The sequence below is a fragment of the Homalodisca vitripennis genome, chromosome 1 (assembly GCF_021130785.1).
Source record: "Homalodisca vitripennis isolate AUS2020 chromosome 1, UT_GWSS_2.1, whole genome shotgun sequence".
Classification (NCBI taxonomy): Eukaryota; Metazoa; Arthropoda; class Insecta; order Hemiptera; family Cicadellidae; genus Homalodisca; species Homalodisca vitripennis.
Genome location: NC_060207.1, coordinates 116,589,572 through 116,605,906, shown reverse-complemented (window position 1 = coordinate 116,605,906; position 16,335 = coordinate 116,589,572). Strand labels below are relative to the sequence as shown.

The 16,335-nt window shown below is 33.4% G+C and overlaps 1 protein-coding gene across 1 annotated transcript in view; it reads right to left on the bottom strand.

Moving 5' to 3' along the window:
* The window catches only part of LOC124369927, a 20,248-nt gene extending 3,913 nt beyond the window's left edge, over window positions 1-16,335 (bottom strand). The window contains exons 1-4 of the mRNA XM_046828126.1: window positions 16,213-16,335; window positions 4,703-4,777; window positions 3,347-3,549; window positions 2,488-2,623 (exon numbers count right to left, since the gene is read on the bottom strand). Coding sequence (XP_046684082.1) covers window positions 2,488-2,623; window positions 3,347-3,549; window positions 4,703-4,757 — 394 coding nt within the window. The 5' untranslated portion in view covers window positions 4,758-4,777; window positions 16,213-16,335. The remainder of the gene's footprint in view (window positions 1-2,487; window positions 2,624-3,346; window positions 3,550-4,702; window positions 4,778-16,212) is intronic.

Below are 16,335 nucleotides of genomic sequence, written 5' to 3'. Positions count from 1 at the left end.
CTGCTGACAAGTTGTAGTACATCAAATGGCTACTAAATAGCTGCACTTCTCACGTAGTATACATCTGTTATACGATACACAAATGAAGGCGTACGACTCTTTAAAGGAAAAAATCCTACAACAATTGACGTTTCCGTTGGCAAACGTTTTTTGTTTATCTAATTTCCATTTTACTAAATACCTATAAATTGTGTATCATAATAACCATTTTACGTAGACATTTTTAGTTAGGGTTTCTGATTAACATATAGGCCTATTGGTTTTTCGAAAGTCCCTCCGGGCAACTCCCCACTCGTCTCTTGAGTTACGAAAAATCCCATCTTAGTTTTTAAAGTTGCATTACAGCAAAAGACAACTGAAAGAGCCTGTTAAATATAATCACCTCTTCTGAGTTAAGATTTTTCTATTGCAGCACAACCATATTTTATAATTTTAACCACTATTTTCAATTTGTTTACATTTATAGTCTTGAAAGCACAGAGAAGCTTGATAGTAAATTTATTTTTCTGTAACCACTGTTGAGCACAAAGTAAGAAATAACGAGATAAGAAAATTAAAAGTGTTATTTAAAAAGTACTTTTATTAACTGGGTGTTTTAGCAAATATTAAATATGCAGTGCTTGGCCAGTACTGTAATGCAGATAACAAAGACCAAGTTACTATCTAACACAAACAAATACCATCAAATAAATACGTAACAAATACCATCTTAGTTTTATTTTGATAGAAGTAGGCTTCTCAGACCTGTTTATATGTAACCTACTTATCAAGACAAGATAGGAAACTCTATTGTTGCACCTTAAAATAAGTAAATTGCAATGGACGAAAGCAGATACTTTAGGACATAAGTAGGACCTGTCTGTGTATATGTATATGTATGTACAGTTTCTTGATCAGAGACACAAAGCCAAACCAACTATGGCATAAAAAACAAGATTAGAATAAAATACAATGGACATAAATATACTTTTTTTTACATATTTTCTTGATCACGGTAACAAGGTAAACGTGGCAAATTGGCGTCAGAAATACAATTCACTCGAACCAGAAGTACTCATATACGTGCGAAGTGTATGAAATATTACGAGCGACACCACGGGTAACTGTGACTATACTGTACAATAATACGATAGATATTCTTGTCTACTACTGCATGGCTTTTAACTGTTATCGGCACACATGAGGATAGTTGTATTATTTTTGTAAACATATTTCTCTCTGCACTCTCACATAAAACTTCATTTTCTCCATTAATGAAATATATTTTACAACAAGGAGCTTGACTCAATCCAAATCAAACAAATCAAAGCCAATTTCATTTCATTGAAATCTATATAGGATTAGTTTCCTAAAGTTTATAATTTGTTGTACGAAGTAATTAACAAATGTTTATTCAAAACGCCATATTTTATAAATTAATGTAAACGTAAGAGAGAAATCGTAACATCAAAATTAACGCTTACAAAAAAATTGATTAAATACAACTTATTTTGTTGTGAAATTAATAGTTAGATATAAAGTTACAAATTAACAAAGTAAAAATACAACAAAATTACAGCTAATTACACAAAGAAATTGTATCTGAAATTTGCATTATTTCAAGACGCATTATGACAAGCAAGTCTGCACCTTACTTTATTACACGATTAGAATTACATCAAGAACCTATTACCAGAGTTTATGCATATAACTCAGGTACCACAAACAAAATCTGTACTTTTACTGGACCCGTGACAAACGTAGGTGGAGAGTTTTTTCTATAGCTAGTTAGACCAGGAGCTATTTTTATCCTGAAAGGATTTGGCCTCTGTCCCCACTATTTAAAATAATCCACAAGGACTGCGGCGGGAGAACGTTATTATTAAGTCGGACACTGATATAATTTATCCATTTACATGACTCCGTGGTGACACGCAACAGCTGGAACACGTGTTTTGTCGCTTCCAGGATTGTGGAGAGTCCAAGCCTGAGGAAAATACTTACCCATAACTAACTCAAAACATATAAAAGATAATCTGGTATTGCATTCAGTGCTTCTGTAGAATTTTTTCTTTAGCGTAGAACGAAATGCCGAACATTGGGATTAAAACTCTGACACAAACTGAAAGAAGATGGGTGCACATGTTCCTGTCTATAATTTAAAGTTCAAACAGTATACATAATAGTTGCTCCATATAAGGTCATAGGCCAATTAAAAAATTATAATTGAACCTACATAATGAAAAATTAAATACTACAGGATCACGAACTTCTCCAAGATGCAACGATGACAACAAGTTTTGTTATAAGTAACAAAGAATTACAGAATGACTGTGAGATTAGCCGAGTCCCTGTTGTTGCTGATTGATTTCAGGCCTTTCGGCTAACACCTCACAATTAAACTGTCCTGAGACATTATGATGTCGTGAGAAGTCTTGGAGACCGTAACTCTCCAACACCTGCTACTATCAATCACATGATCTGATTACCCAGACAAGTGAGACTTACCCAAGACTGTGAGATTAGCCGAGTCCCTGTTGGTGCTGAAGTCAGGCTCCTCAGCTGATACCTCACAAGTAAACTGTCCTGAGATGTGACGATTCAGCACTCTTACCGTCACCTGTTGTCCGCTTGACCCGTTCATCTAAAAGCATTAGTACTGTAGTCAAATTCAGTATTATTTATATTTCAATAATCATATTGAGAGTGATAAAGGAAGAGTAGCACATAAAAACTTGAGTATTTTTATTAATGCTATACAAAGGCACTCTATTAACTCATTTTGTAGTGTAGACTCAGTATGACTGGAACTCCTTTCATACTGGTTGCTCTGAGGACTAGTTCCTTACTCTGATAGCCTTCCGTAGATTCGTGGGTGACGGCAGAAGATGATTATAATATTATCCTATAGCTAGAATAGTATTTACAGATAATACATTCACTTTTATACCCAATGAGTACAATTCAGGCGATAAAGGTGTTTTTACCACAGAAAAGATAAAACACATAACTGATCAATAAAAACCGTTCAGAGCGCTATCAAACGTCCAGCCATATTACTACTATTGATACTACTTATCGCAACACTAGATAACTTTGTTAACTGAACCTAATTTCTGACCTGATTTGAACACTACAAACTGCACTGGCCGTGTATCAAGGGATGAGATTGGGATGCATCTCCATAAACATAACTGTAAATGTATACGAAATGTTATACTGTTGTATAACCTTTAGCTGTAGAACTCATCAGGTTAAGAGGTCATTACATAGATCATTACAAAGGAATTGAAACAAAACTAAAACCTACTATGTCCAAAATTTAAGCCTGGTAATATATAGGTATGGTAATAAATGCCAAACTTACATCAACTTCAAGGCCAGGCAGAGGAAAGGAAGACGCTGGAGGTCTCTCTCGTGGAACGTACCGGTAGAACTCGTAATTTCCCCGGTACCACTTGACGGAGTAGAGATTGTCGCTGGAGACGTTGTGGAGGCAGAGGAGAGTGACGGTGGAGCCTCGCCTCACCACAGGAGGCACCAAGACTCGCACCTCTGTCCTACCGGCCACTGTACACCAGACCAAAGTGATATGACTACAATTGTTAAGTGGCTTCTGGAGGATATTCATGTAATAGCCGAGTCAAGCATCAAAGAACATAGTTCTCCCATGGTTAACCACTAAGTAATTCTGTCGGGACAAGAAACCCACTGAAAATCACTCCCGAGAATCTGAAATTTATTCCATAAAAATAAGACTAATCTCATAAACTAATCTCTACGTCCTCCATTAAGGAATGAAACCGTAACAGGTTTTGAGTCAGTGTTCTCCAATACAATTAAAGATGGACATTAGGTCTACAGCCGGCTCTGAAGACAACCTAATAGTTCATCATAGAGATGATGAACTATTAGGTTGTATTCAGAGCTCTAATTCTCTAACAAGTACTTATTAAAAAGGCATGAGCTATGATAATTGTAAAAAGTCGTTATTATTATTATTGTTTTTGTTGTTATTGAGGCTCTTGTTTATGACAAAATTTAGCCTTCAGTATTCACAGTGAAAGAGTACTTGTTAAATTGTACTAAAAACACGCTTCTTGACTTGTGGCTTTGGCTGAGTATTAGCGAAGTTTAACTTTCCTCGTGATATTTCAAGAATGAATTGAGTTACATACTTGAAAATTTCTATTAAACTTCAAGCCTTTTACGAGACACGTGGTTGAAGCACTATTACCCTGTCATATTATAAATCAGCAGTATCTTCATACTGCTGTTTTATCAATAAATAATTACATTATAAATCACTAATGACTACATAAAACTCGAATAAGGTGAATATATTTATTTCTATATTATATCACTATATTTCAATTACTTGCAGTAAATATAAATTACATCAATATCTCTATGAGTGTTTTAACACTAATAGGTGTGTGGTTTAATCTATACACTAATCTATAATATTAGGGGACTTTACATATTACAAAAAATTCAAATGGTACCGGACAACTATAAAATGCACGTCGTTAATTTGAGTATTTTTTTTAAATTACAACTAACACATCTGTACATTTCAAACTATTAGTTACATTATACTATAATTTTCAAACGCGTGAAAATTGATTTCATTGATTTCTCATTAGATCACAAACATCCAAAGCTACTATTTTAATAGATTATGAATTACGGTATCTAAATTGAAGTATTAAATTCAATGCACCTGTGACTAGATGAAAGAAACAAAGTAGCACTGCAGTTGGTGCCAAAATGTCCATTTTGACTTCGCCATTAAGATCTGAAATAAACAGAACGAAAATATAATAAAGTTTATGTTATGAGAGAAATTATGGATGTGAGTGGTTCACTCTTAGTTTATTTTCCAAGGTAAAATTGTTAGTTGTTCAACTTCTACATTAATTCATACAGAGTGATTAAACATTCCTTCATGCTAATTTTGTGCACAATTAACAATAGTAACATATATTTACTAACATTAATAATAACAGTAATTCGCATAACAGGAAGTGTGTAGAACATTTCTAGATATAGATGGCAAAATCAACGAACCTAGACTCAAATCAAGATTTTAAAAGAAATGTTCTTCACTTTTAAACTTTCAGAATAGCAATCATCATTATTGAATAATCATCTCAGACTAAGAAGTTCGCAGACTAGGTAGTTTGGTGTAAATATAATGGTAACTTTTATATTTTCAATTTCAATTTTACGGATTTAAAAATATTTGTACTTCTAATAGGTTTAAACCATCTAAAAAGGCAAAATGTAATTAAAAGTGGATAAATGTGACCAGTGTTTATCTTTGTGTTATCTATTCAGTTTAGTTATAGTTGATGTTTTGTAAATTATTATTATAAATGTAAATCAAAGACAAGCTTTAATTAAGAGACTTGCGACTCCGAAAATAAATATTATAAATTGTTTCCATGTATTTTTTGGGGTTGTCAGTTCCTCAGAGTTTTCTCTGAATCTTTATATTATAAGTATTCGCAAAGCTCGTACGCTCGTACAAGTATTCACCCTCGTACTTAGAATGTTTCTAAATGTGAAGAACAATTATATAAATCAAATAAGCATGATTTTGTTGTATTAAAGCGAAAACGTGAAATCGATACCTACATTTTCCACCAAACTGCTTGGTTTTTTGTTCGATTGTCAATGACATTTCAAAAAGACTCACTGGTTGGCATTTGAAACTTTGTAGATATGGAAGGGGCCCCCCGTTAAGAGGACGTCGTCCTAAAATACCATTAAACAAGAAATATTACCCGTATCTTTATGTTAAGAGCTAACTATTACAAAATTTAAAAGGGACGTATTTTTTTATCATTCTCGATGTAATCTATTACCATAGCCAGGATTTTCCAAATGGGGCCCAATTTTTATCTTACATATTAACTAAAGAAACGCAATATACGGATTGTCTTGAGCAGCATACAGCAACTGAGTGAGTAGTTAATTATTTTTAAAGTGTATAATTATTTATAAGGTTAGGAAGTAATTCGAAATTTTTTTTATCCGTAAAAGAAAATTCGTACGTAAACAATACTTCCTGTTATGCAACAGCTAATTCCCTGAGGGATAAAGAACATGTCTATCAGTCAAATGGGAAACATCGTAATCGGAAAGTTATGAAATAAAGTGGTCTAGTTTATATCGCATGTTTTATGTATTTATAAATGTTAATGGCATCAATCATTAGCCCCATTAAAATAGGAAGAGATTGAGCAGTTAATGGGGCGAACTTACAATCTCCAGAGATGATCTATCGCAGGTTCTACAAGAGGATACGAACCACGTGGCTCCCCAATGTGTCGGAACAGCACTTAACCTTGTGACGTCAGTCAAACTGTGATAAATGAGTTTAATATTAGACTTATTTACACTCTGTCCACAAAGTGCATCAAAATGTAGCTCTTAGTTTGAATTTATCACTCCTCTTCGGAAAAACGTAATTTATACTAGTTTTACATTCTTATATTGGTAAAAAAAGAAAGAAACAAAAAGTCCAACAAATACATTACACTTATCTGCTCAATTATTATATCCACAACCCGATTTCTTTCCAAATCAAAAATTTGAGTTTGTTGCCTAAAGCATTTAATAGGCAATATTGCCTATTAAATGCTTGAAATTCTTCATGGAGTATTCCAAAGTGTGTGTCTTTTTTATGTGTGTTCAGAAACGTTACCATAAAGGGCTATGAGTTTAAAATAAAAGAAATCCCACCAAAAATCGATTGCACCATTTTAACCAACGAGACACCTATACAAGATGCCCCAAAGGTTAGTGTAAACAAGCACAAGCAAAACCTAATAGATATAACACCCCTAAAGGTCTTAAATAACCTAAAACGTGTAATACTACTAGTGAATTATAACACATAATCCAATATTAATTTAATTTTACGAGGCCATTCGGAATTAAGTATTCCATTCTCAGGCAACTTCATAAGTGAATAAATATTTACAATTTTCTGTACATTTGAGAAGAATTTATTCATTTGTGAAGTTGCCTGAGGATGGAATCTTCAATTCTGAATGGCCTTGTAAAATTAAATTAATATTGGAATATGTGTTATAATTCATTAGTGGTATTAAATGAAATTATTTCCAATATTTCAAGAATCTTCGACTAATAGCATGTATCAAATTTTTTTAATTTTCTATTTTTTGTGTATTTGTTACTAAATTGTTATAACGTTCCTGGCCATAGTTACGTAAATAGTTAAGATAATTTATTAATTTTGTTTTCAAAACTACCTGACTGGTAAATGTATCTAACGGATATAAATTTGTCCCCATACATATATCCATAGTGTTTTGAAAAAAATCTTTTAATGTTTGTAAAGCACGAAATCCTCAAGAATTTTAAAATCTTTGAGAGCAAATTCAAAATAAAAATTTTATAATTATTTCTCAGGCTTATTAAAAATGCATGTAAATTTGGCATCTATTTACCCTAAGATTATGGCAGCGGTATCTCAATCGCATCATATCTCAAATTCCACTCAAGACGCATTGAGCGAGAAATTGTTATTCTACTAGGAGAGGAATGTTTGTTAAAACACAATGAAAACAGTATAAAAATTTAATATAAAACAGATTGATATTTTTGAGCGCTCTCATTATTAATACTGATTAGACCTTACGACTTATCACCAAATAATGTACTACAGAATTGTACATTTATAAAAGACCTAAAAAACGTCCGCGGTGGTATATAAATATCCCCAAAGAACCCACATTTTTCTCTTTTAAAGTGTACATTGTTATTAGCATTTTTGAAGCTATTTTCTTGATCAGGGTAAAATTCAATATCACTTATAGCACCAGAAACATAGCAGACCGCAATTAAACACTTTTAAATCTAAGTTGGATTCCAAAACCCACATATGAGTTTATTTTCTTGCTCAGTGCAACAACATAAACTCAACTGTGGAACCGTAAATAAATTAGAGCGGAAGTAAATTTAATCAGTCTTTTCTTATTCTGGACCACAGTAACTTTCCGGTCGCATGTAAGTCATATATTTTCTTTATTGGAGCAAAAAAGCAAACTATCACTATGGCACTTGAAAATCTTAGACAAAAAGTAAATTAAAAGAGCCGAAAATGGACACTTTTTAAACGAAGTGGGTTTTTGTTGGTCGGGACACAGGGCAAACTCAAATAAGGCACTTGAAATAGCTCATATAGAAAATTAATCTAAACAGGCCGAAGTTGAAATTTTTGACCAAATAAGGTTTGTGACACACGCACACATTTATTTATTTTTATTCATTTATTTATTCATACAACAAAATCTAAAATAGAACCAGCCAAAATTTGATTTACGTGTTGAATCTCTCAACCATAAATATTGAAATAATAAGTACCAGATGTGTCTAATTATGTTTAAATAAATTGTAGGGCTCTATCAAACTACATCATAAATGCTTTAATTTAAAAAGCTATAGTCTTTGATTTTGAAACTTGCGAGTGAAGTCATGGGTAACTTCCAATGATTTACTAAGTTTTAATAGCATTTTAATAAGATAAGAGTTGATTTTTTTAACTGACCTATAAATAATTTGAATGCATTATTAAATGAAACATCTTTCAGCGAAGTGCAATTAATGACTAAATTACATTTATCTCTAGCCTTCAAGAACGTCAAATGTTTAGCAAATTACAGAAAATAAATAAGTCCATCGCTGTACTAACTCACTGTTAGCTTTAAAGTTTTAATGTTATTATGTACTCGTTTATAGAGCTTGCTCAAATTTCATTCCAACCATTTAGCCAAATTTTTCAAGAAGCGTAAAAAGAATGGGCTAAGTTAGTTTTTACTTAGTAGCGAAATTATTGTCACAACACAATTATATCGTATGAATTTTATTCTTATGAATTACAAAATGAATTTTTCGATCGTTTTGAGTAATAGCCAGTGAAAACGCCGAGAACTTTAATTTTATACCAGTAGTGAGTTGCCATTTGAATTAGTGTCAGAGCTGTGATAGAGTAGAGTTCACGCACGTATCTATTAACGTTACTTGAAATATATTAACATAGGTGTCAATAGCAATACAAAGTTGAGGCAGCTCACTCTTACGGAACACATGGAAAATAGTTACTTGCTAGTCTCCTTAATGCTCTAAATTAATAAATTAAATACTGTAGTTAAACAATTGTACTTTTTAAAGTTAACCATATTTTGAAGCTTGAATTCAGTGGAATCTTCTAGGACACTTCACAGGCAATTTCAAGACAATATGCCTGTGGCGTATTTACTAAGAAACAGGTTTTCAATTTTACTCCGCATCTTTCAAACACTTGTCACAGTATAATTAATTATCTAATTTGAAAAGTAAGTATAAAACGAGAAATTGCAATTACCTCTGCGTGAATTCTACATTACCGCAGCTCCGATACTTATTTTATATAAAACTTTAACATTTCTCGCTTCAAGGTTTTTAACCGCTGTAAGTTTTTCCGAAACTATAATGTTTTTAGGAAAAAAAGAAGAATGTCCCAATAAGTGCTTTAATAACAATATATAATAGAGTAATTGTTAAACTTTGGCATGTTTTGTTATACTTATTGTTATTTCTTCAAAATGGAGTTGAATCTCTGGAATCTCTAGACCCTCTCAGCAATGTCTACTCTAGAAGTATGTTGTACTATAAAAACTGTCAAATAGGGATGCACCGTTGTTATTTTATTGGGAATAAAACTCGCGCCATATTTATGTAATATCATATTGAGTTATTCCTATATATTATTTGTTCTATTATGATTATGATTCTAATTTTACATTACTTTAACCGCCTCTACCTAATATGTGTTCCTAATCTGACTTTAGTAAAACTGAGAAGAATAGCTATAACTTGTTTAACAAACAAACAAAAACATTGCGCTTTAAGAAAACCAGAATAAGTTGTGAGATTTGGTCAAAAATATTATATTGACTTATTTTTTATTTATATTTTTTATGTTTTGTTTGAATAAAAACTAGTAAATATTTAAGCAGATTCTTCAGATGTGTATTTTGGTAATTAAAACTGTTTAAATTCAGCATGTTAAACATTTCCTCTTCGGTTAACTGGCATTTATAACGAGTCAAACAATTTATGCAAACATAATAAGTTTGTATTTAGAGTACTTTGTATTGTTTTACGTAAATACAACACTAGTAAATGTTTCAACCTGTGAATTTTAATAAAAATAAAAACAAAACTTGCTAAACAAGCACGTCTTCTGAGCGCGTATAATGTCCATCAAGCTTGATTTAATTAATTATAATTATACTAAAATTTCATTAAATTGGAATTTATTCACTATTTGGAACTTCTATTAAATGTATTTACTCTATTCTCTCAGTTTGTCATCCTTAACTTTAGTTAATCATTCAATTACTGTATTTAAAAATACCATGCAAGTTATGCTTAAGTTTTCGATTTTGTTGTCACACTGTCAAAACTTTCTTGTAAAGCAAAGTTCGGTACTTTAATAGACAAATATGCTAAGCAGCACAATTGTAATATGTTACGAATAACACAGTGAACGAAAAGTAACAATATACCAACGAACCTGCCAAGCGACTGTTCTGCCGCTGTGCCGCGGGCGGACTGCTGCTCTTCGCGCCAAAATAACAACACCTTCCCTCCACAATACACTATGAGATATACCACATTGTGGCAGTGCTGGATATGCCAGGTGGTAGATTGCGACGTTAGCTTACGATACATTGGTGGATGCTATGCGAATGGAATGTATGCGAAGCGATAATGTGAACTATAGAGTGAGCTCAAGTCACGAGTATATGAAGAATATAACACCAAGGGCCCTGGTGACGTTTCTACAGAAATGTAAATGCGGTTATTCTGGAGCTTACATGGTAAACTAATGTGTCTTACGGATTATTATGTCATTCAATAAATCATGTCGAAATTTTGCCAAGGACTTTTTTAAAATAATACTTTTTTAATTAAATACCAATGTGATTACTCTAGAGTTTTGTTATGCTTACAAACCTTCCGGAATTAGTTTAACTTATTTATGCTAAGCCATGCCGTTTTAAACAATTTATAAAAATATTTCTTCTTTCCTTTTTTGAAATAATAACATTGTGAATCTGAGCAGTAAGTAAATATTTAGAGCATGACTTGCTTTCAATTCGCGCAGCAACTATCTCCTGCCTCCCACATACTGGTTTTGATGCATCGGTGACAAAGAACGCTATCCAGAAAAATTTAAAATACTTACAAATTATGTCGATAATTTTCCTGTCCATTAAATTAGTGTTTATATTCAATCAGACATCATTATTATGACCTCCGACTTCAGGAACCACAGTCTCTGATTTAACAGGTCATGAACTCCGATTTAATAGACAATTATTTTTCTTATAATCGACGTACAAAACGTAATTGTTTTAAAGTATAAACTTGGCGATAATTTAACGAAACTTGGTGTGGCGGTTGCTTATTTTTTATTGCACATTTGTATAAATTAATCTTATAAGTGTGTATTTTATTATATACCTGTCATAAATACAGTTATACAGGTTTGAAATTATTTAAATTATTATAGTTGTAATTTAATATATTTCAAGCTGAACAAAAATTTACTCTTTTTTGCAAAGATCCGCATAAGGGGCAAACTAGTACTGTAACTTTTATGTCATACATGGTAGAGAATCACTGGGATTATAGGAGATATTTTTTCAAAACTGGCTGGTATCGAAGGGGAAGTAATAAACCACGTCCTATAACACGTATCATCTTTTAACGTTATTTTAAACTAGTGAATGTGATACTCTACAGTTAAAATATAATATGCCCAGCGCTAAAAATAATAATTTTAGATAGAATCCTTTAACAATTGATTGTTATTTGAATTCACGATTAAATCAAAAATACTATCTCCGGATTTACAATTGATTTATCGGTAGGTGAGATAACAAGAAATTAAAAAGAAAATTAAAATAAGCAGAAGGAACAGTACAAACAACACTATGAAAATCATGCACCTCAATCAAGATTTCTATGTTTATTGTACAAAATATATTAGGAACAATATGATGAGGTTTTAATTACTTTCAACTCGCCTGTAAAAACTAAACTTTTCGACACAGCATGTTTTTTTGTAAATGTATGTTGTATTATGCCGAAATTATGGTATTCAAAGTATTGTGTCATACACATATCCCGTAAATGTAATTATCTGCTGCCAAATGTAATTTTTTTTTTTTATGTAGCCTGAAAAACCAATATTTCAGGTATGATTTAAAAGTTCTTTAGCTAATCAAAGGTGAATTGTGAATCAACAAGATTTTACTTACAAAAATGTTTATCAGGTTATTTGGGAACCTTCTAGAAGTGCTCTGTCTCTGTACATTTGCCTGATAGTAATTAAAAAAAATATATGTGGAAGAGATTGTGTAACATTTTGGAAAATCCATAATTAATTCATATTTCTGCGTATTGACATAAATAAATCGTTATTAGATTTCACCTATGGACGGCTTGATACTTAATACTTAATACTACTGAAACGTCAACTCCATTTAGATCTTATGTAAACCAGCGAATCACAACGGTGGGGAATCACAAATAATATTGTAATTGTGAAAACGTTTATTCAGGAAAACCGTTTATTATTTATTCTTTGTACAGTTACGAAACTCAAAACCTCATATGAATACATAAGGTGAATGTTTTAAAACAATTTGGAAAGAAATGAACTGTAATATGTGGAACTTCATAAAAACTTAAGAACCGGGAAATGACCACTTGTATTTTCGTAACTCCGCACATTGGCCAAAATATGAGTCCAGAATAAAATACGGGCAGCAGCTTGCTGTTTTAATACCGGTGACCACACAATTCTAGCTTTGTTCTGATGCTTTATAAGATGGTTAACGTCACCATAAACTCCTTGGCTTTGAGCCACCAGTCCTCGGTTATTGTAGGAATGTGGCGGCCACCTGGAGATATGATTTACCGGTAGGAGCTTGATCTCGAGTGCCATCAGTAACATCGTTAACATCATACTCGTAATATCATAACATCTTAGTTATGTGCTAATCAACCTTTCTTTATCAAACCACATTAATTGTCTGAATATCAGACAAGCCACGAATCAGTCATTACAACCTGGCCGCCTTCACACACAGGCATAAATACTTTTTAAGACATTTCTCAGTTTCAATTTTATAATTTATAGTTCATATTTGTTATGCACACGGTAAACAAGTGAGACAGATGCTTTCAATCATTAACTTAACAGAAGGTAGTTAAAAACAAAATTGTGTTTTGTTTTACAAGAGTAATGCATGAAATAATACTCGTATCTTAAATCATTTACTTCCCTACTTTTTGTCTCAGCCTCTGGTATGCTTAATTTTAAGGATATCATATATTTGAATGTCGCGTTAATTTCTACAACGAATATGTTACTACAGAAAATCTTAAATCTCTCTCTGTGAAATATTAATGTTTTATTGTCATACAAATCCCCCCCCCCCACCAGTCAGATCACCATTTGTATAATATTGTGCTATTGGATCTTACAGAGATGGATTTTAAGTATCCACTTTAAGCTTCCTAAATGCGTCGAATTTAAATTAAATACATTCATTTTATTAAACAAATGCCCTGAAATACGGCAATGTTATTTGACTGACATAAACGTCTACAATATAAACAAGTTACTTTTTACTAAGACAGCACTGTTATATGCTGTGATTACAGTATATAACACAATAAACACAAGTTAGATCAAACAATATATGGAAGATACTAACAAAATGAAAATACAAAAATCTAAAATCTAACCCGTACAAGTTATTGTACTGCAACCACGCCCACACCCCCTATCAAATGTGGTAAATTATGTATTTCACGCGCTACTTAATGAATTAATTTCGTCTGGGATTTCTTTAATAGTTTTTGGTCTTTTTGTTTAGGGAGACATACGCCATAATTAAAGGCCAATATTTATTTTACTATTTTAATCTTTTCCAGTGTGACATACTTCTCAAAAACAATGAGTTGCAGTTTCCTCCATATTGTTCAAAATACTCATTTCGATGCCTAATTATAAAAACCCACCTTATCCCTCACTAGGGAATACTTCAGACAGACGGATCATCTTTCTAAAATGTTTCTCGCTTTTTTACGTGTTCGTAAATATTGTCGCCAAGAAACCCACGAGACCATTAAAATGTTGATGAAGTTGGTATTTATCATCCCGAAGGCAAATAAGTTTATATCGAGAATCATTGGTAAATAGAAATCCAATCAACACTGTTGGCGGGTTATTAGTTTTTAAAATCGCATACTATGAATAGGGATCTGAAAAACGCGAAAATCTTGAGTGTACTTGTGGCTACCCACGGGAGATAACAAATCTCTACGTCGCATTCTGCGTCGAGACTTTCATTTCTTATACGGGATGGATTTCCATAGTAACCCATACTGCACATAGCTTTTCTGCATTTCCGGTTATTGCAGTACACCAGGTTCTTCGCTAGCTCAGTAGCAGCTTGCACGCTCTTACACCGCTTGGTGATTGCCTGGCCTCGTCTGGCTAGAGACTAGGGACATGTAAATATCCAATGAGACTCTGAATGTTACAGCAAAAGTACTGTTATTCGCTAGCTCGGAGCAGCTTGCACGCTCTTACACCGCTTGGTGATTGCCTGGCCTCGTCTGGCTAGAGACTAGAGAGATGTAAATATCCAATGAGACTCTGAATGTTACAGCAAAAGTACTGTTCTTCGCTAGCTCAGTAGCAGCTTGCACGCTCTTACACCGCTTGGTGATTGCCTGGCCTCGTCTGGCTAGAGACTAGGGACATGTAAATATCCGATGAGACACTGAATGTTACAGCAAAAGTACTGTTCTTCGCTAGCTCAGTAGCAGCTTGCTCCCACTTACACCACTTGGTGTGTGTTTGTGTGTCATACTGTAATCTCTAGTCTGGCTAGAGACTAAAGACATGTAAATATACAATGAGACACTGAATGTTACAGCAAAGGTACTGTTCTTCGCTAGCTCAGTAGCAGCTTGCACTCTCTTGCACCGCTTGGCGTGTGCCTGGCCCCGTCTGGCTAGAGACTGGAGACATGCAGAGATCGTCACCGCGCACATCGGCTACCCTCCCAATACTGTTCTTTACTGTCGTGTTTTCGCCTGCGTCTTCTTCATCTTAGCGATCGGTAAGTTTCGTCACCTTCGCAGTGTGGATTGAGTAGGTTTGTTGTAAGCAAGTCCTTCATTTTCTTCAATAATCCATGACCGCTAACCCTGTGTTCCAGTGGAGCACACCTTTGCTGTGACGGATGCCGTGGTACGTATCGCGGGCGAGGACACCTGGACCGGAGTGTTCCGCAGGTTCTACATCAAATGGTTTCCCCAAGTGGTGATGGTGGTACCGTACACCCCAATCCTCGGACCACCCGTCGTCATGCTGAACATCTTGGCCACTTTCACCTTTAGCTACCTGGATCTCCTCATCATCGTCATCACATATTGTCTCTCCGGAATGTTTAGGCAGTTCAACAAACACATGCTTAAAGTCTCTGAACAGGTGGCAATAGTTTATTATACTATCTTTAATTTCTGCTGTAGTTTCAAAAACACGATAAAGTTAAATTATGGGAAAGAGTATATTTTTATACTGGAGTCAATAATTCTTTCTCTAGTACTCTCTTTTTCTTCTCTGCAGTTTTGTAAACCTAGATTTTCTTAAACACATAATTAATTAATTAATAAACTAGAAAAGTGTTTAGAGTAGGAAAATTCCAGTACTGAAAGTATTAAAACCACAATATACGACTATATAATGCATGGGAGGAAGAATAATAACTCCGAAACCTTCCCCGCTTAAAATCAAAAACATTAGGAAATCTTTATTAAAAGTACAAATAAGTAATATGAGTATTGTGATGTCATTAGAGTATACTTAATATGTTTTCAAAATATGTCTACCATACTTTGGTGATAGTGAGTTTAAAGTGGGGTACAAAAGAAATTGTTATACTGTAAATGTTATAAAACCGTTTATCTAGTATCTTCTGTAACATATGGAGAGAGCTTACCGAACTATATATTTTCATATGTCCCGAATATACCTGCTTCTGAATGGCATGCTAATAAAAGGTTGGTAACTTATAAAACATTTAAATAGTTATTGCTAGTGACTAGCAAGGAAAATATAGCGTGTACCTTGAAAGATCCGTATATCGTCATGGTCCTGCGTTGGCTTCAAATCCACTCCATTAATGTACGGGTACCAAGTGCTCGAGACGTATGTGGTTGTATGGACTAAAGAGTATGTGTGGCGCAAGG